Source organism: Arvicanthis niloticus, chromosome 11, assembly GCF_011762505.2.
Source record: "Arvicanthis niloticus isolate mArvNil1 chromosome 11, mArvNil1.pat.X, whole genome shotgun sequence".
NCBI classification, from domain to species: domain Eukaryota; kingdom Metazoa; phylum Chordata; class Mammalia; order Rodentia; family Muridae; genus Arvicanthis; species Arvicanthis niloticus.
In genome coordinates this window covers 54,210,830-54,237,382 of record NC_047668.1, presented here as the reverse complement: position 1 = coordinate 54,237,382, position 26,553 = coordinate 54,210,830, and the positions used below count along the sequence as shown (strand labels likewise).

The following is a 26,553-nucleotide window of genomic DNA, read 5'->3' as shown; positions in this document are numbered from 1 at the left end:
CAAGGGCACTGTGCCTGAAGGGCAAAAGCAAAGAACTTCTGGTCCTCTTCTCCAAGGGCAAAGCAGAGGCTGGCAAGCCAGAGTGTGTGCAAAGAGGACCCTCAGGAGCCCCCTGAGGGCTAGAAGCTAGTGACAGGAAAGGGTGTTGAAGACAGGGGAGTCGGGGGTGGTGCTCTGAGAGGCAGGGTTCTTAGGTTAATCATCTCCATGGCTCAGATAAGACCCTGCCAACTGGAAGCAAAGTTATTGGGACCAGAAGGGTTTGTGTGGCTGCAGAGGTAGGCAGGTTGGAGAGTCCACAGTGTGGGACCATGCCAGGCACCAAACGATATCAGCATGTGATCGAGACCCCTGAGCCTGGTGAATGGGAGGTGAGGTCCCTTCTCAATTTCAGCCTTTTGTTCTGATTCCTAAAATACTTTTAAATTTGAGCTCTACTCAGCTCTGGACTTCTCCTCCCTCCCTCTTCCTTCTGTTCTTTTTTTGTTTTTGATACAGGGCCTAGCCTAGGCTGGCCTCAAACTTGAGGATAGCCTTGAACTCCCAATCCCTTTATTGCAGCTTCACTTTCCAAATGTCTGAATTGCAGGCACACTTACCGTGATAGACATTCTTTTTCCTTTTCTTCCCTTATGGTCTTCCTTCCCTAATAGGCTCAGAACATCATATGTTTTTAGTATGTGAATGGTGTGCACCTGTATGTGTATATGTGAATGGTGTGCACCTGTATGTGTAAATGCAGTGTGTGTGTGTGAGAGAGAGAGAGAGACAGACAGAGAGAGAGAGAGAGAGAGAGAGAGAGAGAGAGAGAGAGAGAGAGAATGTGGATCTAAGCCAAACACTGAGCCTACTGCCACTCCCACCTCCAGTCCAGCAGGCAAAAAGCAGACTTGTACTTTCTGCCCCTACCCTGTGTCCCCTTCTCTTTAGTTGTCAGGGTATGAAGCAGCTGTGCCAATCACAGAGAAGTCCAACCCACTGACCCGGAACTTGGACAAAGCAGATGCAGAGAAAATTGTTCAATTGCTGGGACAGTGTGATGCTGAGATATTCCAGGAGGAGGGGCAAATCATGCCCACCTACCAGGTGACCCAGTGTCAAATCTCAGACACAGCAAACAGAGATGCCAAGCCAGCCATATCTCAACCTCTACCCTCCTGATACAGGAAATCCTGAGCCCTCTCCTCCATCCCAATCCATCATCCTCAATTTCTCTGCTGCCCTCTCATTCCCATTTTTAAAATTTATTCATCTGTTTTGTGATGTGGAAGGATTTGTCCTATGGGGAAATGTGTGGAGGTCAGAGGACAACTTTTGGGAATCAGTCTATCCTTTCACCATGTGGGTCCCAGGGATTGAACTCAGATCATTAGACTTGGCCACAATCCCCTTAACTCACTGAGACATCTCACTGCCTTCCGCCATCCTGATTCTTGTCCACTCTCTACAGCGACTGTACAGTGAGTCAATTCTGACCACCATGCTGCAAGTGGCTGCCAAAGTCCAGGAAGTTCTGAAGGTACGGACTCTGCCTGCTTCTCTTCCATCCAAACACTTCTGTTCCCTCTAACTTCCTCTTTCTGTGGTCTCCACTTCTCATTTTTATAAATCTCAATTCTTTATTCTCTGGGTCTTCCCTTTGGACATTTATTGTTGTCTTAGTCATCAATGATAGTTATGACAGCAACCGGATGGATAAAACTTTATCAGCAGCAGAGCATTTCCTTTGAAAATATTATTGTTTTTAAATGTTTGTGGCTGTTTGACTGCGTGTATGTCTGTGTACCACATATATACCCGGTGCACATGGAAGGCAGAAGAGGGTACTACATCAACTGAATTGGAGTTACAGATAGTTGTGAGCTGCCATGCGGGTTCTGGGAATCAAACCTGGGTCCTCTGGAAGAGCAGTCTTAATGGCTAAACCATCTCTCCATCCCCAGCAATGCACATTCACACTCAGTCCATCCACAAAAACCTGTGAAGTTGGTATTATTTTTTAAAAATTTTTCCTCTTTCCGGACCAGAAAACAAAGGCTGATTGTGGCCGCTTGCCTGGATGTATCCAGCTAATAACTGCTGGCTGCTGCTGTTGCTTTGATTATTTACTTTTAGTTAATTGACAAAGCTGCTCTCAAGTCCCTTCTGGAATACATAAGAATTTTAATGAATAGCTTAGTCAGAGAGGAGAACCAAGAGGATTTTCTTTCTCCAGATCATTGTTCTGTTTGCTGCCCCACATGGCCTATGTTCTTCTCAATGTTATAATGAGGAGCATAAGGAGTTTCGAGTCTTCCTCTGTTGCTGACAAAGGAAGAAAAGGGTGCTTTCTTCCAGAGCTAGGACCCGGTGACCTGGACTCTCTTCCTTCCTCAGGAGCCAGATGGGGGCCTGGTAGTGCTGAGTGGAGGGGGAACCTCTGGCCGTATGGCGTTCCTCATGTCTGTGAGTACCTTAATTCCCTGTTTCTTTCTCCTCTTCCTGGGTATAACCCCCAGAACCAAAAGGCTCATCTGAGATAAGTTCTCTCAACAGTTACAGTCTCTCCCCACTTCCTCTCCAAAACCTAGAGCCCGGGATGGAGTCGGACTTCTCAGGCCTCACTAGAGCCACAGCAGTCTCTGGTTAACATCCCCACATCTCGTGCATCACTAAGTAATCATCTCCAAGTTGCATCTTTAAGTGGCAGACTCCAAATAAGTTAGGGCTGAGCATTGGCCTAAGAAGACCATTATCAAGCCTCCAGGAACTGAGAATCCATGTTATATCCTCTTTATCACTCTGTCCTTATACTCTCTCCCCTGACAGGTGTCTTTCAACCAGCTGATGAAAGGTCTAGGACAAAAGCCTCTTTACACCTATCTCATTGCAGGAGGTGACAGGTAACTCACCCCAACCTGTACTCGTGGCCTGAATGTCTTTTTAGAGCCTCAATTTAAATGAGTTTCATCAAGGATTATATTGAACCTGCATCAGTCTCCACTATCCCGTGTGGCCTTGTATCTGGCCCTGTCACATGTTTATGCCTACCTGGCACTTGCAGTTAGGTTTTTAAATTCTGTGGCGTGTCTATCATGGTGCCTGATAATCAGTAGGCACCTATTCAGTGATGGCTTTCCTCCATCCCTTTCTCTCAGTGTGACCTTCACTAACCATCTATAGGTATCTGCTTCTTAGCTAGTGCCACTGTCCTCAACTGAGTTTGCACCCTTAGGTCTGTTGTGGCCTCTCGGGAACAGACAGAAGATAGTGCCCTACACGGGATTGAGGAGCTGAAGAAGGTCTGTGTTTCCTGTTAAGACACACCTGGAGATGCCTATATGTTCCTTTTCATAGGGTTAGAAAAATCCCACCCTTCAGCTAAGGCCTGGCCCCTGGTCTGGCCCTGATTTTCTCACACACTAGATTTGGACCCTGGAGACCCTAACGCCCACCCCTCTTCATTCCTAGGTGGCTGCTGGGAAGAAGAGAGTTGTCGTCATAGGCATTTCCGTGGGGCTCTCTGTAAGTGTGAGAACAGGAGGAGTGGGTCGGTTTTACTAGGATGAAGTTGGTGGGACTAGGCTGCCATGCACAGTGGATGCTAGGTGATGAGGTGGATGCTAGCTGTGTAATTGAATGTCAACAACTAAGATGGACAGACCAGTTCAGGGGGTCAGCAAGCTACCCTGGCAGTCAGTGTAGCCAGCTGCCTGAATTTGTGGGTAGTTTTACTGACATGCAACCTTTGTGCTTACTCAGAATTCATGGCCTCTTTTGTGCTGGGCTTAAGTAGTTGGACAAAGATCATAGGGCCCACAAAGCCTGAAGTATTTACTCTGGCTCTTCATAAAAGAGTCTGGCCCTTGGCTTCATTCTCACCAGCAATATCTGCAGCAACTCTGCCTGGTTGGGAGTACAGGATCTCAGGTGCCAGTGGGTCAATCTGCATTTTAACAAGATTCTCAGCATATTTGTATGAGAACCACTTGCCTAGGTTTCCTATCCCCCACAGGAGTTTTAATTCTACGAGTTCAGGGCACAAAGAGTTAGATCCCAGCAGTTGTACCATGAGGAAAAACAGGAGACTGACCACAAGGAGCTTACAGTTGAGTTAGTAGTTCTCGAACCTTACCATTTGGGAGATTTCTATGAAAGAACAAAAGAAAAATGTAACATTAGCTTGGTGATAATTGTTTCCAATATCAGCACTCAGGAGAGAGAGGCAGGAGGATGGCTGTGTGTTCAAGGCCAGCATGGACTATATATGAGGAAGTTGTAGCTCAAAAAAAAAGTAGTTTTCTTGGGGAACTTGTTAAAAGTATGCTCTGCTTTCCAAACTTGCATTCAATAAGGCTTTTGTTTTGTTTGTTTGTTTTTTGAGATAGGGTTTCTCTGAGTAACCCTGGCTGTCCTGGAACTCCCTCTGTAGACCAGACTGGCCTTGAACTCACAGAAATCCACCTGCCTCTGCCTCCCAAGTGCTGGAATTAAAAGCATGTGCCAATACCCAGTGGTGGAGTCACTAAGTCTTGGTTGAGGAATCTATTTCTAGGAAGCATGCTGAGTCAGGTTCCATGTGGATCTCGGGAAACACTCAGAGGAGCTTCCTTTATCATACCTTCCTTTCTTGCTACTCTCAGGCACCCTTTGTGGCAGGCCAGATGGACTACTGCATGGATAACACAGATGTCTTCTTGCCGGTCCTGGTTGGTTTCAATCCGGTGAGCATGGCCAGGTGAGGCTTCACTAAGACTGACCAGAGAAGCCTGGGAAAGGGACATGTCAAAGTCCATAGTATTATCGCCAAGGAGAAGACAGATAGGTATATAGTCTGGCTTGCCAAGTCTCAGAATGTAAAAGTAATGGGGTAGTCTCTCAGCGTATGAAGTTTTTGCTAGCTTCTTCATTTTAAATGTTCTCCCCTTGTTTCAGATATGATGGAAGGCAGCTTACAAAAGCTACATAAGCTGGGCAGGATCTCTGAGTTTGAGGCCAGCCTGGTCTACAGAGCAAGTTCTAGGATAGCAAGAGATTCATAAAGAAACCCTGTCTTGACAAAAAGAAACAACCCCCCCCCCCAATACAAAAACAAACCCCAAAAGCTACATAAAACACAAGCTTGCACAGATACAAACAGGGATTGGAGAGGTAGAGAGACAAGAACTAGAAGGAAAACAACAAAACAAAACAAAACAAAACAACAACAACAACAAAACCAGGGTCAGGAAAGTCTGTTTCATCTGGGGTGGCCCGAGCATCTTTTCAGAGTGGTAGTGGGTCCCAGGGGACTACCTGCTCCTCTTCTCAGCTTCCTATTTCATGCTCTTTCCTTCATCATTCCAGGCCCCCTTTGGCTCCTCTCTGGCTCCTCACATCTGCTCCTCCTCCCACCCTGAAGCCCTGTGCTATAGAACTACCTTCTTTTGTGGCAAAAGGCACAAAGTCTTGCTATGTAGCCCAGGCTGGCCTCAAACTTCTAACCTTCCTGTTTCTGCCTCTGCTGAGATTCTAGTTATGAATCACCATACCTCAAACCCCTTTCTTATTCCCTATCCAGATGGCTACTTGCTCTGATCTTTTTGTTGTTGTTTTGTTTTGTTTGTTTTTCGAGACAGGGTTTCTCTGTGTAGTCCTGGCTGTCCTGGAGCTCACTTTGTAGACCAGGCTGGCCTTGAACTCAGAAATCCACCTGCCTCTGCCTCCCAAGTGCTGGGATTAAAGGCGTGCGCCACTACCGCCCGGCTTTCTTGGTCTGATCTTAACACTCCACGTAGCTGACCAGTAGTGTGCAGGTGTAGTTCGATTTGGGGTAAGGCCATGAGATGTCTATTTTGTTAAAGCGTCTCTGGTGGTTATGATGTACAGCCAGGTTTGAGGAACTCTGCTAAATAAGCCATTGGGTGGGATCACCTGATGGCGCCCTGTCCTTGGGGGACTGCAGCGAAGGAACCTGGCTCTTTTGGAGATGCTCTTCCAAGTCCCGGGTTCCAGGCTTGTAGTGTAACTCACACTAAAGTGTAAATGAATCTGCGATGCTCTTAACCCTGGTCCTTCTCATGGAGGCCTCTTCTTCACCCAAAATATATCTGCAGCCGCCAGTGCTAATTTCAGACCCAGTGACTAAGTGAAATGGAGAATTTCAAACAATGTGGGCGTGGAGATCTTCCAGTTGTTCCTTAAAGTGGTGGCTCCCTGTCTTGGCTCATCTTCAAAACTGTCTTGGAAGCTTTATAAGAATGCAGTTTGGGGTTCTGACGCCCACCTGCAGAGGCTGAACCTCAGTGTGTGTGTGTGTGTGTGTGTGTGTGTGTGTGTATCCAGAAGTGGATGGTTGCTGCAAAATAGAACTCCCTGGAGGTTTTGGTGTTCAGTGAAGTCAAGTCCAGGTATCCTGAGTTTTACTGCACAATGTTTTCTCTCCTTCTCAGGTCTCTAGGAAGTGTTAACAATTAGCATGCCAATAGCCACAGGAGGCACTTTACACAATAGGTATGAAATAGGTGAACGTTATCTGCCTCAGGATTCATATAAAACTATTTCTATAAAATATCCTATAAAAACTATTCAAGAAGGGGTTGGCATGTGCCTGTAGTCTCTGAGCTGGGGAAGTAGAGGCAGGAGGATTCCTGGCCTTGCTGGCCAGTCAGTCTAGGTTTGGAGAGTGGCCTTGTCTCAAAAACTAAGGTGGAGAGCAACTGGAGAATATAACTGGGGTTGGCTATTGACTTCCACACACAAGTGCATGTGGAGCTGCATACATGTACACATACACACATTAATGCATACACACACATGCAAGTGAAATAAAAATAAAATGAATAGTTCAAAAAGGGATGTAATCCTGCCAGAGGTGGGATGATAAGGACAGTTGGGGATGATGTGTGAGTGGCTAGCTCAGTCTTTGAAGTCCTGCCACACTGAGCAATTCACAAACTCACCTACATCAGAAGATCCTCGTTTTTTGAGATTCCACAATTTGTAGCTACGTGTGTAAGCTTGTACTGGCTCTCTTGTCTCACTAACACATTGCTTTATATGATGAATTTATTGTAGATTATTCAGCCACTGACACTGCAGTTAATAGTATAGAGCTTATACCTCATTAGGGACCAAAATGCTCCCCTCAGGTAGTAAGGAGTCATTCAGGTCTATTTCCAAGAATAAGAAGGGGGTTTCAAAGGACTCTAAGACGGACTATAAGATGGTATGGTTTTGCTTTATTTTTTTGAGACAGGGTTTTTCTGTGTGGTCCTGGCTGTCCTGGAACTCACTCTGTAGACCAGGTTGGCTTCAAACTCAGATATCTCCCTGCCTCTGCCTCCCAAGTGCTGGGATCAAAGGCGTGCACTGCTAGAATAGTTTTGGCGTTTGGCTTCCAGCTAGAACATTAAGCTCGGATGCTGGCTTAGATGTGGGCTTACTTTTCTGAAGGTATTATTAACCCGATGCTTGGAGTTCGGGGACACACCACCCCATATGCTCCAAAGCATATTTTTCTGGGATGTAGCTGACCTCTGACCCCACTCTCTCACTGATCCTAACTACTAGCTGAGGCCTTTTTTTCACACTCTGAGAGATAATCCTTTTACCTCTGTCTTTCTCTGGACCTCAGAAGTGACCCCATTGAAGACTGGAAGTCAACATTCCGGCAAGTGGCAGAAAGGATGCAGAAGATGCAGGAGAAACAGGAAGCTTTCGTCCTCAATCCTGCCATCGGGGTAGGGCCAGACTCCTTCCTCTACACCCCTCTGGAAGCATATGGGAACTGCTTGTCACATCCTGGGAACCTTTGATCTCAAGCCTCTGCTTATCTTGCTTAAATCCCAAGGCATTTTCAGTGAAGTCCTACTTTCTCTTTTACTTTCTCATCTCGGGATGTTTTTCTTTAATCTTTATCTCAACCCTGTTTCTCAGATCAGTAACTAGGAAGCACTTGTGTGATCTAGAACAGTCTTGTTTAGAGGAGCTCTTTGGCCATCTATGCATGGACAGCCTTGACTAACCACGGCTAGGTCAGTCTCTTTTACAGATTCAAATGCCAGCTAGGGTTTTAAGAACAGTAATAGAGTCTCACTCCTGTGCCTTTTGATATTCTCTCCACACCGCTACAGGCCTTCTTAGCCTCGGAATTCCTGTTCTTTATTCTCCTCCAGTCCTCTGCACACATCTCACTAGAACCATCTATCCCTACTTTTTCCCTACCCAAAACTTTTGCCTCCTGCCTACCTTTGTCAGTGATCGACACATCTGATATCTTCCTCTTGATCTTCATGTGAGAGAGGAAGGGAAACTCTGTAGTATAAATAGCTTGTTTTTGTTTCCTGTCTCCTTCCTCCTCACTCTATTGGTTGGCTTTCAGGTTTGTTTGTTTGTTTAAAGGTTTATTTAAAATTATTTTTAGGTAAGTGAGTGTATGTGTGCATATGAGTTCAGGTATCTATAGAGGCCAGAAGGGGGCATCAAGTCCCCTGAAGCTAAGTAGGCAGTTGTGAGCTTCCAGATGTGGGTGCAGATCCTCTGCCAGAGCAGTAAAGCAGCGCTAACCACTGAGCCATCTCTCCAGGCCTCAGTCTTCTTTTTTAAATCATTGGTCATGCTATTCTCTTTGCTGCAATCTTTGTTTGACATGCTGTGCTATAAATCTGTACCATTTTGTGTCTGCTTCACGTGTCTGTATAAAGCATGATAAACTACCATAAAACATGGTGGAGAAGGTTCTCAGAAAGAAGAGGATTCTCTGAAAACCCTTGACCCAACTGCGAAGAGACCTAGTCACTGGCTTCCTCCTAGAGAGTCTTGAATGCACCATGGAGGTGCCAGGAGTGGCCTTTTCTTTCTCTTCTCCTTTCAGTTAAGCACACTCTAGCAACATAGTCAAGGCTACCAGTAAAAGATGTGTTCAGGGATCACTAACCACAGTGAACACCTAGTGGGGCCGACCAAGTACACTCATGCCTAGGAATCACCAATCACATTCCACACCCAAGGATCACCAATACCACTCCATGTTCAGAGGGTCATGAACTGGCGAACTGGTAGAGTCCTGGGTTGTCCTCTTTCTACTAATTCCTCCTAGTGTCTTGCCTCCTTAGCCTGAGGGGCTCAGCGGTTCATCCCGAATGAAAGGTGGAAGTGCCACCAAGATTCTGCTGGAAACCCTGCTACTGGCAGCCCATAAGACCGTGGACCAGGGTGTTGTGTCCTCTCAAAGGTAAGGAGGAAACAGACAAGTGGAGGATCAGATCCAAGCAGAGGTACATGTAGGAGGAGATGGCAGGCTCAGATCCCAGAGGCAAGCTTTCAAGAGTCCTTTGACTTGAGGATATCCCAGGTCATGCAGGCTAGAACTCACCCTGCTGTGACTTCCTCCCCTTACTGGGGATTCCAGCCTAGCTTCCAGGATGCTCAGACCCACCCTCTTTTTGCCTTTTGTTTTTCCCACTGAAGCTGGTTTAACATAGAGCCCTTTCTGCTCTTATGAAAGGCAATCTGGGTGTCTTTCTCTCTCTTTCTTCCCCCATTTCCCTCTAACAGGGACTAGTAAAACATTTTTTTTTAAAAAATAGGAATTGTGACTACTTTAAAAATAGGGACAAATTCCAATTGTGGCCTAGAGTAGGAGTACCTAGGTCTTTTGGGGGAAGCACCAGGCCCTCTCTGGGAGCTAATGAATTTTCTTCTAGATGCCTTCTGGAAATCCTGAGGACATTTGAGCGGGCTCATCAGGTGACCTACAGTCAAAGCTCCAAAATCGCCACCCTGACAAAACAAGTTAGCATCAGGTATGTGGCTGTGTGTATGTAGGGGACATCGAGAGGTGTGTTAACATGGCAGGACTGAGATGGGCCACATGTTGGAAGGTCTTGCTTGTTTACTCCAGTGTTCCTCTGCCACCTCTTTTCATGGTGATCATGGGCTGGCTTCTGGCTCATTCTCAGCCTGGAGAAGAAAGGCCGTGTGCACTTGGTTGGCTGGCAGACCCTCGGTATCATCGCCATTATGGACGGAGTAGAGTGCATCCACACGTTCGGTGCTGGTGAGTCCTGAGTCCTGATATGCTCCTGATTCCAAGCACCCAGCCAATTGGTTCACTATTAAAACATTTTCCTGCAGACCCCTGAGTTCCCCAGTGTCTATCTTTCCTACATAAGTAGTCGCTTCCATCAAACATTTCTTTCATTTGAAGCATCAAATTCCACGTGGGTCCTTGATCTCTCGGGTCCCATTCCAGTGCTTATAATAGTCTCTCTCATAGATTATCACTCACCCCATATCCCACGTTCTGACATCATCACAGCCCTTGAAGTCTAGAGCCTTCCTTTCTTCTAAAGTCCACCGTTCTTTTCTCTCTGATCTTAAATTTCCCAGATTTCCAAGATATCCGTGGCTTTCTTATCGGTGACCACAGTGACATGTTTAACCAGAAGGATGAGCTTACCAACCAGGTTGGAAGAGGATAGGCCATGGGAAGTTGTAAAATTCACAAGTGTGCAGAGGGCAGTAGGGGAGTGGGGCCTGGAGGTGGAGGACCATGAAGGGATCATCAGTCCCAGGAAGGGACTGGTCAGAGGACATGGAGATCTGAAGCAGTGGAGTGTGGAAGGCTCTGGGATTGCATGGCTGTAGTCCACTCACCTGCTACATCACCTTTGGCAAAATGCTGCCATTTTGAATCCTGACTCTTTTCAACTGAAACCAAAAGGGCTGTGTTAGATGTCCCCTAAGGCCCCCTTCAGTCTTCAAATCTCTACTCTTGAGTGTCCTGATGGAAGGAACTCTCTCATCTTTTTCTGTCCCAGGGTCCCCAGTTCACCTTCTCCCAGGATGACTTCCTGACTTCCATCCTGCCATCCCTCAAGGAAATTGACACCGTGGTCTTCATTTTTACCCTGGATGGTGAGCAGGAGGATGGAAATGGTGGGGTGGTTTAGAAGAGCTGCCATTTTTTTCTGAGTCTCAGGTTGCCTTGTCAGAGGGAGGGTGTCTTAGGGTATTCTATTGTCACAAGACACCATGACCAAAAGCAACTTGGGGAGGAAGGGTTTATTTCATCTTACAGTGTATAAGTTTATCACGGAGGGAAGTTAGGGCAGGAACTGAAGCAGAAGCCATGGGCAAGTGCAACTTAACTGTTATTCCCCATGGCTTGCCAGTCTGCTTTCTTATGGCACCCAGGACCACCAGCCCAGGGGTGGCACCGCCCACTGTGAACTGGACCCATCAATCAATCAAGAAAATGCACCACAGGCTTGCCTACAGCCAGTCTAGTGGGAGCATTTTCTCACTAGAAGTTCCCTTTTGCCAAATGATTCTGGCTTGTGTCAAGTTGACATAAAACTAGCCAGCACTGAGGGACCAAATGAGTGTCCTGTCAGGACCCTGGAGTGGCAGGAAGAACCATTTCATAGCCCACCCTTTTAACTCCAATGTCTCCTATCCCATCCAGATAACCTCACAGAAGTACAGACTCTGGCCGAAAGGGTGAGGGAGAAGAGCCGGAACATCCAGGCCCTGGTGCACAGCACTGTGGGGCAGTCCTTGCCAGTGAGTGTCCGGCACTGGGGAGAAGACCTAGGCGTAGTGCAGCCAGGCCTTCTGGAACAAACTGCTCTGTTCATCTTTCTCCTCAGGCCCCTCTAAAGAAACTCTTTCCCTTGCTCATCAGCATCACATGGCCACTTCTTTTCTTCGATTACGAAGGGAGCTACGTTCAGGTAGGCGGGTATGAGAAGGCAATGTTTCCTAAGAAGGAGAGGAGTCCAAAGCCCCCAAAGCCATATGGATGGGGGAAGCCTGAATATTTGTTTAGTCTTCCTCCCTCCCCAAGCTGGGTAAATACTCCATTTATCAGGTCTCTAAAGAGAGTTGCCAAGGCAACGGGGTTCGATTCTTTCTAGGAATATACAAAAAGGGCAAGACAGGCCACCAATGGTTACACACTCAGTGTTTTGGGGGACAGGTTCATTGTTGACATTGAAGTCACTATCACCACCCAAAAGCTTTTAAGGCACTTTCTTTTGTGTGATACACTATGCCGAACATAACCCAGATATTACCCCGATGGACTCCTCCCTTGATGGTGAAATCATAATCCGGGAGATGCACTGAGAGGAATCACAGAAATACTGAGCAGTTTGTATGCACTTTGCAGTTTGGCATGGAGTGCTCACCAGGAAATCTAGGTGTCAGTCCAGCTCGGGTGGCCCAAGAAAGAAAACAAATTTTTATCTCTGTGCTTTACACACACAGGACATGCCTGCCCTCCACAAGGCAGAAGCAGGGCCCAGAACGGGTCTGGGGGAGGTGTGATATTTCATCATTATTCAAACTGCTTCCTTCTGGAAGCTTCTAGACTTAATCAGACGGGGAGCCACCACACCGCCTCACAGAACCTGGAGCTCTTACAGAAATGTCTCTCCACAGTGGGAGCTCCACTTTCCTTTGTCTTTTGTTCTAAATAGTGTTTCAGTGTTCTGTTTCTACTTCTTAGCATGCTTCCCACACTCACGGTCTCCTCTGACATGGCCTGTTTTTGGAGAAATCTTCTCTGATTAACTTTACATTGTCTTGGCTCTCCATATTATATTCTTCTCCAAGCTAACACAATCATGGTCCCAAATACAAATACAGTGCTTTATACCCTGGTGACTCTTTCATATCATTTATCTCAGTTCTCATAGCAATCTCCTAAAGAATGTATGTTCATTTTTGCCATCTCCCAGCCCCTTATTTCTGCTTTTAATGTAGTGACATTTTATTTAGATTTTTGTCTGTATTCCAATCTATTAGTTTTTTTTTCCCTTGATTTCTTTTAATCTTTCACTTGATGCTGGTTTCATCTCATCATATGGAATTGTCTGAAAGAAGGTTTCTGCTGAAGTCTGGCTCCAGCAGGGTTCAGGTCCCAAAGAAGAGGTGTGGGGTTGGTGAGACCGACATTACCTGAGGGTGATGCAGGATAGATGGTGGTTATTAAACAAAAGAACACACCCTTTTGAATCTATGATTGCATAATAGCTTAGCCATTAGCAATCTTGAAAGTAGACTTAATGATAACAAGAAATATATGAACTTTTCACAGATTGTTTTAACCTATTTTAGCACTATTTTTTAACATCCAGAATGAATGAGGTCATTAACTTTATTACAGCATTTTTCTTTGAAGCAAAAGCAGTAAGTTGAGCAAACATCTAAGTCCCCATGGTTCATGAAGGTTCAGCAACCCTACCACATGCCCTTCGCACCTCCTTCTGCAAGGTCTCAGCCTTTGTGGTCTGGAGGTACCACATCGAGTCCTGTGAAACAAACCCCCCAAGACCAATTTTCATTCCTCCAGGGGCATGATGCAGTGTTTGCACCAGGAAGCACAACAGGCATTGAGCCATTTCCTAATTGTGTTCCTGTGTGCCTTGGTCTTACAATGTGGGCCCGTTCTCCTCCTAAGATCCCCAAAGGGAAGGTCCTGACATCTTCCTCTTTCTCCATTGTGCCATACCATCCTAATTCCTTCAATGTATGCTCCTGTATATGTCAGAGAGGGATCAAGCCAGTTTAACTTTAACAGAATCTGATTCTCATGGGGCATATCAGGTCTTGCCACTCATCCTGTGAGCCTGGGCCCACTGCTTCTCTCCATCGTATGCTTTCATCCATAGGACCAGGTGTACGTAAGAGTTTCTAGCACCAGCTTTCGGTTAATGACTCTGCACCTTCTCTATTCTTGGTGCAAACAGGGACACAAAGGGGATTCTTGTGCAGGAATAGGCAGAGTTACCATGTTATGTGGGTCCAGGGTGGCGGAGATTTTTTTTTTTTTTTTTTTTTTTTTAGCAAGACTGCTATTGTATACATTTATATCCTTTACCAAAGCCCATACAAAATTTCCCAAAGAAAAAAAGCATAAGAAAACTCCCATAATGCATAGCGAGAATCATCAAAACCGAAAGTCAAAGGCTGCTGGAGAACGGTGATCTGTGACATCCACCTGCTGGAACCTGGTGAAGCAGCAGTGGTCGCTGGGATTTCCATTGGACTTGGTCCTATTTTGTCTTCTGCTGCTGTGATAAAACCCTGACCATAACCAACTTGGAAAGGAAAGTTCATTCCATCTGACACTTTACAACCCATCATTTCAGAGAGTCAGGGCAGGAGCTCAAGCAGGAAGCAGGTGCAAAGGCAGGGACCATGGAGGGAAGCTGCTTCCTGGCTTATTCTCTATGGCTTGCTCAGTTTCCCTTCTTTTTACATTTTCTAATACATTCTCTGTCTCTGTCTCTGTCTCTGTCTCTGTCTTTCTCTCTCTCTCTGTCTTTGAAGGAGTCTTTGAAGGAGTCTTTGAAGGACTTCCTCCTTGTGGACCCAGGGGATTGACTTTAAGTTGTTAGTACCTCTATCCACTGAACGATCTCACCAGCCCTCCGCTTGCCTTCTTATACAACCCACAACCACTTGCTAAGGGGTGGTACCGCCCAGAGTGGGCTAGGCCCCACACATCAATCATCAACCAGAAAAATGTCCTACTGACCTGCTCACCGGCCAGTGTGATCGAGGCCATTCCTCACTTAAGGTTTCCTCTTCCCACAGGACTCTAGTTTGGGTTAAGTTGACAACACCCAGCTCAGATTTGTTGCTTTCATTGTAGAAATATTTTTGATACCGTAATGGTCTTCACCTTCATTTGAAACATTGTGCCCTATTCACCGGCTCTCCTCTGTCGCATTTCCTTCATTCCTTTCTTTTCCCTAGAGCACGTGACAGATAAGTGAGGCTGTCTTATACTTTACACTATGCCAGGCAGAGAGGCACATCCTGTAATCCCAGCATCTGGGGGCAAAAGCAGAATCAGGCAGAGTTCAAGGCCATCTCTAGATACATAAGGAGTTCGAGGTTACTCTGGATTACATGAGACTCTGTCCCCCAAAAAGAAACAAAAAACCCAAAACCAAAACTTCACACCAATTACTTCAGAATATGTCTCTCAAGGGTGAGGACATTTGCCTCTGTAAGTATAATACAGTTATCCACTCTGGGAATGCAGTTAATCTGATACCATTTCCTAAATTCAGATTTCCCGAGTTATCCTTAGGGAAGCTGTTTTTATTTTCAGATCTAGAACCCAATCAAAGATAACCTACAGACTGTAGTCACTAGGTCTTTCCTCTCTTCCAGTCTTCAATCTTTTTCTTTTTTCCTTGTCTCTCATGACACTGAGATTTTTAGAAGTCTAGGCAAATCTTTTTCTGGAATGTACCTCCCATTTCCAGAATGTATGAAGGTGCTATGTTGTCTTTGCCTCATGTTCAGGTGTTTTCCTTTTGGAGGAGACTACATGTCACACCAGGAGTCACCTGGCATGTGTGTCTCATCCTTGGGGAGGCCATGGTGGCATTCAGCAGTGGTGATGGCTGCCGTCTCTCTGTGTCCTGTCACCCAGCCATCCTTACCCACTGTTTCCCCATGTGCTGCTGATTTCCGCTTGACTCAGTTTTTCCCAAGGAGACGCTCAAGTGATGATTTTTCTATTTCTAGCTCTCTTCCTCTTATACATTCATTAACTGGCATTCTTTTCTAAGGAGCTTCTGATTCACTCCCCACCCCAACAGTGTTTGTTTAATGTCATTATGGATTCATGAATTTTTTGTTGTTGTTAAATGTTTAGATTTTTTTTTTATTTTTTTGAGGCAGAGTCTCTGTGTAGCCAAAGCTGGACTAGAACTATTATGAAGCCCAGACTGGCCTTGAATTCATAACCCTCCTACCTCAGCCTCCAGAATACTGGGATTACAGATATCCACCACCGTGTATGGCTTAGATGTATTTTAATATATTTTAAATTTTTTATTTTATTTTTTTTTTACTTTTCATATGTATGCATGTGTGTGCCTGCTTGTCTGGATACACACATGCATCTCCTGGAACTGATGGTACAGGTGACTGTGAACCTCCCGGTGTGGGTGCTGGGAATCTAGCTCAGATCCAGAGCCAGAGTAGCAAGAGCTCTTCACAACCAGCCATCTCTCCAGCCCCTCAATACTCACCCTTTATTCCTGCCCCTGCTACCAACTTTTTTTTTTTTTTTTTTTTTTTTTTTTTGAGACAGGGTTTCTCTGTGTCACCCTGGCTGCCCTGGAATTCACTTTGTAGACCAGTCTGGCCTCAAACTCACAGAGATCTGCCCACCTGAAGGCTGGAACCAAAGGCATATTCCAACATGCCCAGCTTTCCCTTATGTGTTTCTCTCTCTCTCTCTCTCTCTCTCTCTCTCTCTCTCTCTCTCTCTCTAACATTTTAAAATTCCTTTATATATTACATTTCAACCTCAGTTTTCCCTCCCTCTTTTCTGCTCAGTCCCTCTCCCCCTCCTCCAGATCCATTCCTCTTCTGTTTCCCTTCAGAAAAAGGCAGGCGTCCCAGGGATATTATCCAAACACAGCACATCAAGTTACAGTAAGACTAGACACATCCACTCCTATTAAAAATGGACAAGGCAGCTCAGTAGGAGGAAAAGCCCCTAGACCAAGCAAGAGTCAGAGACAGCCCCGCCCCCACTGGATGGAGTTGAATATATTCTCTTAATACTTATTTTTCATTGAAGCGTCAGAACCAGAGCTTGTTCAAGTTGGCTTCCTCGAACCTGGTCATACTTAAACATACTTCCGGTGTTTCTTTTTGAAAAAAAAAAAAAAACAAAAAAACAAACAAACAAAGAAAAACCACTCCTTACTTCTGGGCAAAGGGTGGCAGACATTTTACATCTCGTGTGCTTTGCATACCATCTTCTGAATATTACTCCACTGCAGTGTCCAGGTCTCTTCTTCGCTGTGGATGTACCTGTGTGATAGTTTACCTGGCCAATGTCTTAACTGGGGCATTTGCTTATTGTCAACGTTTTGCTATTGCCAATAATGATGCAACGTGTATGCATGTGTCCAAGTGTTTCTTTGAGATAAATACCGAGAAATGTTAGATTGTTGTCAAAGGGAAATGCCAGTCACTTGGTTACATGCTGTACGGTTTTCTTCCGTAGGCTCTGTGCCGTTTTCCTTTTCCATAGCGGCTGTTTAGAGAATGCTGGCTCCATGCAGCCTCCCAGAGACTTTTTTTTTTCATTATAAATTTAAAGCAATTCTTTATCCTTCAGTTTCTGGCAGCTGCTAATTCACTTTAAAGGGTAGAAAAATTGCAACAGTGTTCATGTCCAGTCCAGTTCAAACAAAACTTGCTTAGATCAAGCATTTCATAAACATTAAGGGCCTAATGACAAATACTTCACTAGCCGACAAAGATGCCTATTAAAGCCATCAAGGCTATGCTGTGGTGGCACACGCCTTTAATCCCAGCACTTGGGAGGCAGAGGCAGGCGGATTTCTGAGTTCGAGGCCAGCCTGGTCTACAGAGTGAGTTCCAGGACAGCCTGGGCTATACAGAGAAACCCTGTCTCGAAAAACCAAAAATAAATAAATAAATAAATCCATTAAGACTGGCTGAAAATTGATAATTCTTACATTTTTGCAATAACCCTAAAATCCTAAAATGTTTAACTATATTAAACATATGCCAGAGGTCTAAATTAATGATATGTTGATAGTGATGTGAGACTGAGTCTATTGATTTTTCTCTTATGTGTGTCTCTGTTACTATGTCAGGAAAGTAAAGTTTTCCCCATTTTTTATGAGTTTAATTTAATTTTTTTTTTTTACTTATTCACTTTCCATCCACTCACTGCCTCCCTCCTGGTCACCCCTCCTACAATCCTTTCCCTTCCTCTTCTCCTCTGATCAGGTGATCTCCCAGAGACTTTTGTCTAGCTTCTGGATTTTGTCACCTTGATCAGTGAGAAAGTCAATTCCTGTGTGATTTTCACATGTGTTACAGTATTTATTGACATTCTGAAGCAGTGGAATAGCACCCAGGCCTTCGCACACACCAGGCAGATGCTCTGCTGCTGAGCCACATTCCAGCCTGTATCTCTATTATGTGAGAAGCAGAGCCCTTGTGTTCCTCTCTACTCCCTCTGCTCTCCCCCACCTCTTTCTCTGCTCTCTTCTGCTTCCCCTCCTGCTTTACCCTTTCTTTCAGTTGTCCTGGAACTCCCTGTGTAAATCTATGAGTGTCAAATCCATAACGATCCTTTCTGCCTCCAGAGTGCTGGGATTACAGATGTCAGCCACCATGCCCAGCTTTTGCTCCTTTTTCTAACAGACTTTTAAATCCTTTCTGACCCTTGACCTTGAGGTCTTTATAAAGCTGTTAGTGTTCTATTTCTCATATATGTTATAAGTATATTCTTTTGGGTTTAAGCTGCAAAAAAAAAAAAAGTCTGCTTTAATTTGTCTGAGGATGAATCTGCTAGTCTCTGTTACCATTTGGGTCTTGAAGCACAGAAAGCTCCCCACACCTATGCTGGTGTGGCACCTGTGTGTTTCTTTTTGCAATTCTTAGAAATTTTGTTTACTCTTGTGTATGTAGTAGTGCATGAATCCATTTACATTTTCCCAAGCAACTATCTAATTTACTTATTTAATTTTCTATTGCTATGACTAAGGCAACTTATAAAAGACAGCATTCAATTGGAGGCCTGTTTACAGTTTCAGAGGGTGAGTCCATGAGCATCATAGTACTGACCAAGTCAACAGGCAGGCTGGCGTGGTGTTGGACCAGTAGCTGAGAAACAGCCATGAAACACAGAGAGTTAACTGAGAATGGTGTGGGTTTTTGAAACCTCAAAGCCCACACCACTCCCAGTGACACATCTCCTCCAACAAAGCCACACCTCCTAATCCATCCCAAACAGTTCCATATTCAGATATATGAGCCTATGGGGGTTATTCTCTCCAAACAACCACAACAGTTGTCTCAGTTTCATTTTTAAGTCTAGCTTGAGTGATTTAAGATGTTATATGTGCCATATAACAATACAGTGAATTTGCATGTATTTTTGTAATGTGAGAAGCATTCTGGCTTGTTTGCTTTCCTTCCTTCCTTCCTTCCTTCCTTCCTTCCTTCCTTCCTTCTTTCTTTTACTTTTTTCAACACAAGTTTGTAGCTTTGGCTGTCTTGGAATTTGCTCTGTAAACCAGGCTTGCTTTGAACTCAGAAGAAATCTGCCTACCTCTGCCTCCCAGATGCTGGGATTAAAGGTGTGTGGCACTGCAACCTAGCACATTCTGGATTTTCTATTTGGTTTCACTGGTCTTTCCTTTGATGTGCTAATGCCATGAGCTTAATTATAGTTTATGTTTAATATTTAGAAGGTCCAGTCTTCCATTAAATATTAAGGACTTTCCTAAGCTGTAATTGCAGATTTATTTTTCTATTTGAACTTTAAAGTCAATCATGTAAACTTTAACTTTGTCAGTGATACTTAGGGGATAAATGGCTAATAATATAACTCAGATTTAATTGGCTTCTTTCCTACAGGCAGTGTGATAAATGGCATATAGCATCTGTCTCAGTTAGGGTTTCTATTGCTGTGATAAAAACACCATAACCATAGCAGCATCAGAGAGAAGTGTTTATCGAGTCTCACAACTCACAGGTCAAACTCCATCAGTGAGGGACACCAGAGCAGAAACTAAAGCAGAAGTCATAGAGAATGCAGGTCACTGGCTTGCTCTCCATGGTCTGCAAAGTTTGCTTTCTTCTGTGCCCCAGGACTACCTGCCCAGGGATGGCACTTGACAAGGAAGGACCTTTCATGTCAATCATTAATCAAGAGCATGCCCCACAGACATGCCTACAGTTCCATCTGATGAAAACAGTCCCTCAACTGGCACTCCCTTTTCCTAGATGACACTATGTGGAGTTGACAGAGAACCGACCAATCTGATTTACTCAGTGACTGTGTCATGTACTTGTTAAATGTTTCAGTAAAGGGCCAGTGAGATGGCTCAGTGGTTAAAAACACTTGCTGCATAAGCCTGGAAATCCGAGTTCAATCCCTGCTATCCCATGTGATGATGATGATAAACAGTATATCTAGGTATGTTGCTGCGTACTTATAATTCCAGTACTTGGGATGCTAAGACCAGACTGGGCCACACAGTGAGCCTCTGTCTCAAAAAAACAACAAAGGGGCCGGGAGGTAAAGTGGCTCAGTGAGTAAAGGTGCTTGCCACCAAATCCGATGATCTGAGTTCAATCCCTAGTACCTAAGTGATAGAAGGAGACTGAACTCCCATTGGTTGTCTTCTGACTTCCATGTGCACTCTGTGTCACACAGTCATGCACACAGATAAACACAATAAAAAGAAAATCTTTTTAAAATGAACAAAAAAGTTTCTAGCATACACTCTTGCAAGGGTTTTTATGACAATTTCATTTCATCAGAAGGACTGACACTCTGGAGTAGAGTTAGGAACCACCTCTGCCTTCAGGGAGACTAGTAGATAAATGCCTCCTCTCACATCATAGGATCTATGGATCGATCTATAGATCCTCCAAGGGTCAAATGAAAATGTGGGGGCTGGAGAGATACCCTAGCAGTTATGAGCACTTCTTGCTCTTCCAGAAGGGTTCAACTGGTAACACCCACCAGGTAGATAACAACTGTCAGTAACCTCAGTTCCAAATAATCTGATACCCTCTTCTGTCCTCCAAGTTCACAACATGCATTTGGTACACAGATGCATACACACATACACATTAAAAACACAATAACTTGTTTTTAAAAAATAAAGTAGATAAACATGAAAATGTCTAGGAGAAAGACCAAATCTGTGATTGCCTAATTAAAGCAAGCTTTATTAAATACTGGCCAGGAAGATGGACACTAGCTCCATCCATACCCAGGGTTCCCAGAGATGGTGTTGAATTTTGCTAATCAGGTGCTTATAAAGGCAAAACCCACAGGGCTGTGTACATTCTGCCTTCATCCAGTCAGGGGCAAGCACACATTCTGATGCACTTCCTGACTACATACCTGCTACCTATCTGTGATCAAGCACATCCTACTCAGTTGGGGCAAGCACCCTTGTTTACTGAAGGAAAAATAGGTAGCTTGTTATCTTACAAAAACAGTCCCAGCATTTCAGGAAATTATCTGTCCTGGGCAACTAGGGCTTACATGGTAAGTTTAGCCCTCTCAAGAATAGAATAAAAAGTTAAAAAGATTGTTAAAGCCTTGTGTCATCAAACAAATGATCTGCGTTTTGGTGTCTGATTTCCTATCACAGGCAGCTCTCAACTGTTTCTTTCTCAGCCTCTAACTTCCGGTGTTCCCGTGTGTTTGCATTTTAGAAGTTCCAACGTGAGTTAAGCACCAAGTGGGTGTTGAATACAGTGAGTACTGGGGCCCATGTGCTGCTGGGAAAGATCCTACAGAACCACATGCTGGACCTCCGAATTGCCAACTCCAAACTCTTCTGGAGGGCACTGGCCATGTTGCAGGTCAGAGCGTGATGGGAGGCCCCCAAACCTAGATGGCCACAGAAAATATTTTTGCAAAGTTGGGAAGGGGTATAAGGCCAAGGTCCATTTTTTTCATAAACATCTTTCTCAGGCACAGCCTCTGATTTGCATGCGTTTTTACCCACAGGTACATTGAGGGGATCCCTGCAGGTGTCATAAAGGCAAGCAAACCACAAGAATAGATAAGAATGAAAACCCAGTGTAGACTGGAGTTGTCAACCTGGATCAGACTTCAGGGAGTCTAATGCAAGTGGTTCATTGTGGGCATATTTAAAACACTGTACATTTTCGGAAAAGGTTTCCAGGCAACAGTCAGCCCAATTCTAGGTGCACAATAAAGCTTAAGGTGTGACTACATAGAAACTCCTTTACAAAGTACACGTGACCATGAGGGTGGGTTCTATAGCTAAAAGGCTTAGAATCTAGTGTGGTCTCTGACTGAGCATAGAGGTCAGCAGGCCATAAAATACAGGTGACATCTTCCCTAAGGATGGTAATGGTCTAGGGAGGGAAGAGTCTGGGATAAACATTCTGAGGAATTTGGGTGAGGTCTGTCTCTATAGCAAAAGGTGAGGGAGGTCTGCCCCCACAGAGGAGCAAAAGGTCACCAGGTTGATCACAAAATCCACTCTCAGCTTTCTGGATAAATGCAGGTATTTGATCTTTATCTCCTTCATTGAGGAGATAAAGGTGCATGATTGACAGTCCTGGTTCCCTTAGTGCTTTGGGTGAATACAAGGACCTCTGTGTCCCTGACCAGTACATGAGTGTGAAACTATAACCTCCAGGTGACATTCTTTAAGTTTCAAGGATGCAAAAGAAATCCAACTCTTAGCCAGGCAGTGGTGGTGCATGCCTATAATCTCCAGAGGCAGAGGCAGGCGGATCTCTGAGTTCCAGGACAGCCAGGACTACACAGATACCTGTCTCAAAACAAAACAAAAACAAAAACAAAAACAAAAACAAAAACAAAAACAAAAACAAAAACAAAAACAAATAAAGCAAAAAAAAAAAAAAAAAAAAAAGAAACCCAACTTGTATTCCTCTAAGCTAAGCGTTAGTCTAACATCCTGGCAATTAGCAACCCCAGTGGGAAGGAGTCTCTCTGTCCCTGGTGATTTGAGGAGAGCCTGGCAGAGGGCTCCTATTGGCTGGTCTTGGGTTATGTGCACAACCTTGAATCAATCACTGTCCTCCAGGGGGAAAGGATGCTCTGCCCACCTGTTTTGTCTCAAGCTGACTTTGGGGTGGGATGGGAGATGGGCTTGATTTTATCTTACGGCCCCCAGAACGGAGACTAACAGTTATACAAGGGACAAAAAAGGGGCTAATGTCAGAGAGGGGTGAGAATGTCTGCTGACCAGAGAGCATGGTGGATGGCTTTGAAGTTTGGTTGCTATTCTTGATCATTGACCTATGGGGTTGTTGGGATCCAGTTGTAAATCTCACTGATTTTCCAGTCATTATGGGTAGCTGATGGGTTACCGCCAACTCCTTTAACCCAGTTTTTCTATATACCTTGTGATTACGGGACACATTTTCCATAGTGTCTTCAGCCAGTTTTCAGGATTTCAGCTCCCACTTTCTCATGTCTTTCCCTTCTCCCGGGACACTATTCTCAGTTCTCCTAGGCATCTACCCTGACGCTGACCTCATTGCTTCTTCCACAGAGGTTCTCCGGACAATCTAAGGCTCGCTGCATCGAGAGCCTTCTTCAAGTGATCCATTTTCCTCAACCGCTGTCAGATGATGTCCGCGCTGCCCCCATCTCCTGCCATGTCCAGGTTGCCCACGAGAAGGAAAAGGTACCCTTCCCCAGGTGGTTGTTCAACAAACAGTTTCTGAGGACCTTAAGCATCTTCAGAACTTTGTGTGACACTGAGTTTACAAAGTTTACAAAGCTCCGAGATACCCTGCCACATGGAGCTCCCATTTGGAGGGGTGGATGGATGGGGTAGGGACGGGGTGAAGAGGTATGACTGTGACAGAAGCTACAGAGGCAAAAAAGATACCAAGGGATCTTCTGTTTTGCCTTGGAGGGGCGTCAAGAAAGAGCAAGAGAAGGGCTCTTTGCACAGGAGTTTTCCATCTTTGGGGGCAGTTTTTCACTACTCGTGACCCCATCTCTTTCTAGTCCGGATAACAACCTCCTATACTTGCTTCCAACCTAACCCCGTACCCAATTCTTTAGCTCCTCCAGGGTTCTTCCTCAAATGGCTATACCTTTTCTTCAGTTATCCCTGCTCGTTCCCTCAGGTGATCCCCACAGCCTTGCTGAGCCTCCTACTCCGGTGCTCCATCACTGAGGCTGAGGCACGTCTGGCTACAGCTCCTTCAGTCTGTGAGGTTGTTAGAAGCGTCCTGTCTGGGTCGGGTCAGAAGCGCAGCATGCAAACCCTTGGAGACTCTACTGCCTGTGGTGCCTTGAAGTGATGTTTCTGAGACCATGGAGGGGCAGAGTCTCCCTCCAGTTCCCAGGGGACTTGTGCCAGCGGTACACGTTGTGGGGACAATCACAGTTTCGGGTGAGTTCGGCACTCACTAACAGCCCAGAATTGGGAAAGAGTCCTGTTTTCAGCCGGATCATTTCCATTTTTACTGGTGTCTTCTGATCTCAGAAATAAAACTGTCTTGTTTTGGAACCTAACCTTGCAAAAAAATCAGTAATCAGACTCACTACACACAAACAAGGGAAGCAGGGGCTTCAGGTATTCTCGGCTAGAGAGAAGTTGTGTTCCAGATGTCATTCGAGAGAGAAAGACAATGCCAATTAGACAAGATCCTTGGGGATTAGGATGAGTGTCACATCCACTCAGAGACCAGTGAGCAGGGATGTTGGCTACATCCCTCCCTGTGTTTGCAAGAAAGAATATAAGGAATCCTACTCTGGGGGTGCCGGGCACCCTTTGGTGGTAGAACCCAACAAACACTACAAAGTTGTCGGCACTGCTTTAGACTGAAGCTGTCACGGGTTTTGATAAATCAAAGGGACACGGATTCATCACAAGTCCAGTCATCAGGTGCCTGAGCCAAAGCTCTCACTGTTGAGATCTGGCTCTCCCTTGTGGCAGAGAAAGAGCCAATTAATAGCCCCCAGGAACTCCCCCATGGAGAGAGTTATGGAAACTTTTAGTGGCTAGAGTTATTTTGAGATACAATGGGAGGTCAAGAATCAAGGAGAGTTGTGGAACAAAGGAGGTTAAAGTGCGACAGATAAAATCTGAGAGTGTCTTCAGGCTTACACTGGTTATGCAGAGTGAGTAAGGAGACTTAGGGCTTTGTCTGGGGATTCTGGGCTTTAGGAAGAGCTATGGAAGTTCAGAAACGCATTAGAATTTCATGTCTGCACTCCCTTTATGTGGGAGGGCACAGCAGGCGTGCTGTGGGGCAGGATGTGTTTCAGAGGCTACATAGCAAGATTGCTCTCCCTCTCAAAGAACTATTCAGAGACAAATGGGCTACAGCTTGCCTCTAAATAGCCAGCACTATTTGGAGAAAGCAAACATCTGAGGGGACAAAAACTACTGGAGAATAGGCCGTGGTGGTGCTGAAGATGGGGCGGGGGGGCGGCTGACCCAGAGACTCTGTGACCAAAGAAGGTAAAAGGAAATGATCTCTGGGACACCCAGTGGCAGGATCAAAACCGAGAGGACTTAGGGTAGGAGACAGTTGGACATGAGCACATTTGAAGTCACGACCATGCTGTCAGGTCACATCTTAGGTCAGCTAGCATGGGTCTTGAATTTATATGTTAAAAAGTCTGTAAGGCCAAAGAAGGCAGTTTAAACCAGGTAGGGGATGAAAGTCCCAACCGGGCTTCATACATGGGCTCAACAAACACAGCAAAATGTCCAGTGTCCCATCTAAACTCAAGGCAGGGTTCATACACATGGATTAAATCTTAGTGTTTCAAGAACAAACTTTGCATATAAAATCTATTATAAAACACTCCCCTCGTGGGAGAGAGAAGAATTGGGTCTCTGTTCAGCTACAGAATTCTGAAGGCTACAGAATGAGAGACATAGAAGATGAGCTCTGTTTATAGGGTGCCCAGACTCCACTGTGATGTGAAGTGGAAAATTCTGGTTTCTTTGGAAAGTCAGTTATGTCAAATAATGTTCTCTTGGGGCACACACCTATCTTGCTAAAGTAGATAGGTGAAAGAATGTTTTCTTGAAGCAGACACATGAAAGGACCCGTGATGAAGGAGTATAAATATGACCCCACAGACAGTTGTCGAGGAGCTTGGAGCGTTGTTTTGATTGCTCCACCTCACTATTCTTCCCTGACGACATGCATGTATTGGTTTTCTGTACATAGCATTGTTGAGCTCAGCTTGTGGTAATGCCACCATTGAGAGAAACTCACCAGAAGTTCCTGTGGCTTCTTGCTGCTTCTTCAGCCTCTCTTTGGGCCAGTTGGCCGGCCTTGCAGTCTCTCTCTCTCTCTCTCTCTCTCTCTCTCTCTCTCTCTCTTTCTTCTTCTTCTTCTTCTTCTTCTTCTTCTTCTTCTTCTTCTTCTTCTTCTTCTTCTTCTTCTTCTTCTTCTTCTTCTTCTTCTTCTTCTTCTTCCTCTTCTTCTTCTTCTTCTTCTCCTCCTCCTCCTTCTCTTCCTTCTTTTTAAAAGATTTATTTACTTATTAAATCTAACTATGTACACAGTATTCTGCCTGCATGTATGCCTACACACCAGAAGAGGGCATCAGACCTCATTACAGATGGTTGTGAGCCACCATGTGGTTGCTAGGAATTAAACTTAGGACCTCTGGAAGAACAGTTAGTGCCCTTAACCACTGAGCCACTAAGCCACTCTCCAGCCCTTAGCAGTTTCTTCAGGATTGAACTACAGCTGCTGGTTCATGTGTGGTGTCTGCCTGCCAAGAGGTCTGGACAGCAGCTGCTGGTTTGTATTTGGTGTTTGCTACAGGACTGAACTGCTGCCAAAGAAGATTGAGTTCACTCCCAAAGAACTATTGCTAAACAGATACACATCCCCCATATCCTACTAACTTTTCTCTTCCACTACCTCTGGTGTGTGGTTGGCAAGAGGAGAGGTTGAACATTTATTAAAATTGGCTGCAAAAGCAGTTAAGAGCACTGACTGCTCTTTGAGAGGTCCTGAGTTCAAATCCCAGCAACCACATAGTGGTTCACAGTCATCTGT

At 45.0% G+C, this 26,553-nt stretch overlaps 1 protein-coding gene across 2 annotated transcripts; it reads left to right on the top strand.

Moving 5' to 3' along the window:
- The first annotated feature begins 22 nt into the window (after positions 1 to 22).
- Positions 23 to 24,037, top strand: Gckr (glucokinase regulator). 2 transcript variants are annotated; one of them, XM_034513885.2, is made up of 19 exons: positions 37 to 371; positions 931 to 1,086; positions 1,451 to 1,519; positions 2,377 to 2,445; positions 2,809 to 2,882; positions 3,215 to 3,281; positions 3,451 to 3,504; positions 4,623 to 4,717; positions 7,595 to 7,700; positions 9,075 to 9,193; positions 9,666 to 9,764; positions 9,921 to 10,018; positions 10,351 to 10,427; positions 10,782 to 10,878; positions 11,429 to 11,526; positions 11,613 to 11,696; positions 21,220 to 21,369; positions 23,061 to 23,195; positions 23,647 to 24,037. In XM_034513885.2, the coding sequence occupies exons 1-19, from the start codon at positions 312 to 314 to the stop codon at positions 23,821 to 23,823; spliced, it is 1,884 nt and encodes a 627-aa protein (XP_034369776.1). In that variant the 5' UTR covers positions 37 to 311; the 3' UTR covers positions 23,824 to 24,037. The 2 variants fall into 2 exon arrangements, with proteins under 2 accessions (XP_076798282.1, XP_034369776.1); XM_076942167.1 differs by lacking the exon at positions 931 to 1,086 and having other exon boundaries at positions 23 to 371.
- Positions 24,038 to 26,553: the final 2,516 nt, after the last annotated feature.

What these genes read in the sequence shown, in the direction of transcription:
- Gckr (XM_034513885.2), top strand. Translation starts at nt 312, where the DNA reads ATGCCAGGCACCAAACGATATCAGCATGTGATCGAGACCCCTGAGCCT. An exon ending in ACGAAGGGAGCTACGTTCAG is followed by an intron (nt 11,697 to 21,219) that starts GTAGGCGGGTAT and finishes TTTGCATTTTAG; the next exon opens with AAGTTCCAACGTGAGTTAAG. An exon ending in TTGCCCACGAGAAGGAAAAG is followed by an intron (nt 23,196 to 23,646) that starts GTACCCTTCCCC and finishes TCGTTCCCTCAG; the next exon opens with GTGATCCCCACAGCCTTGCT.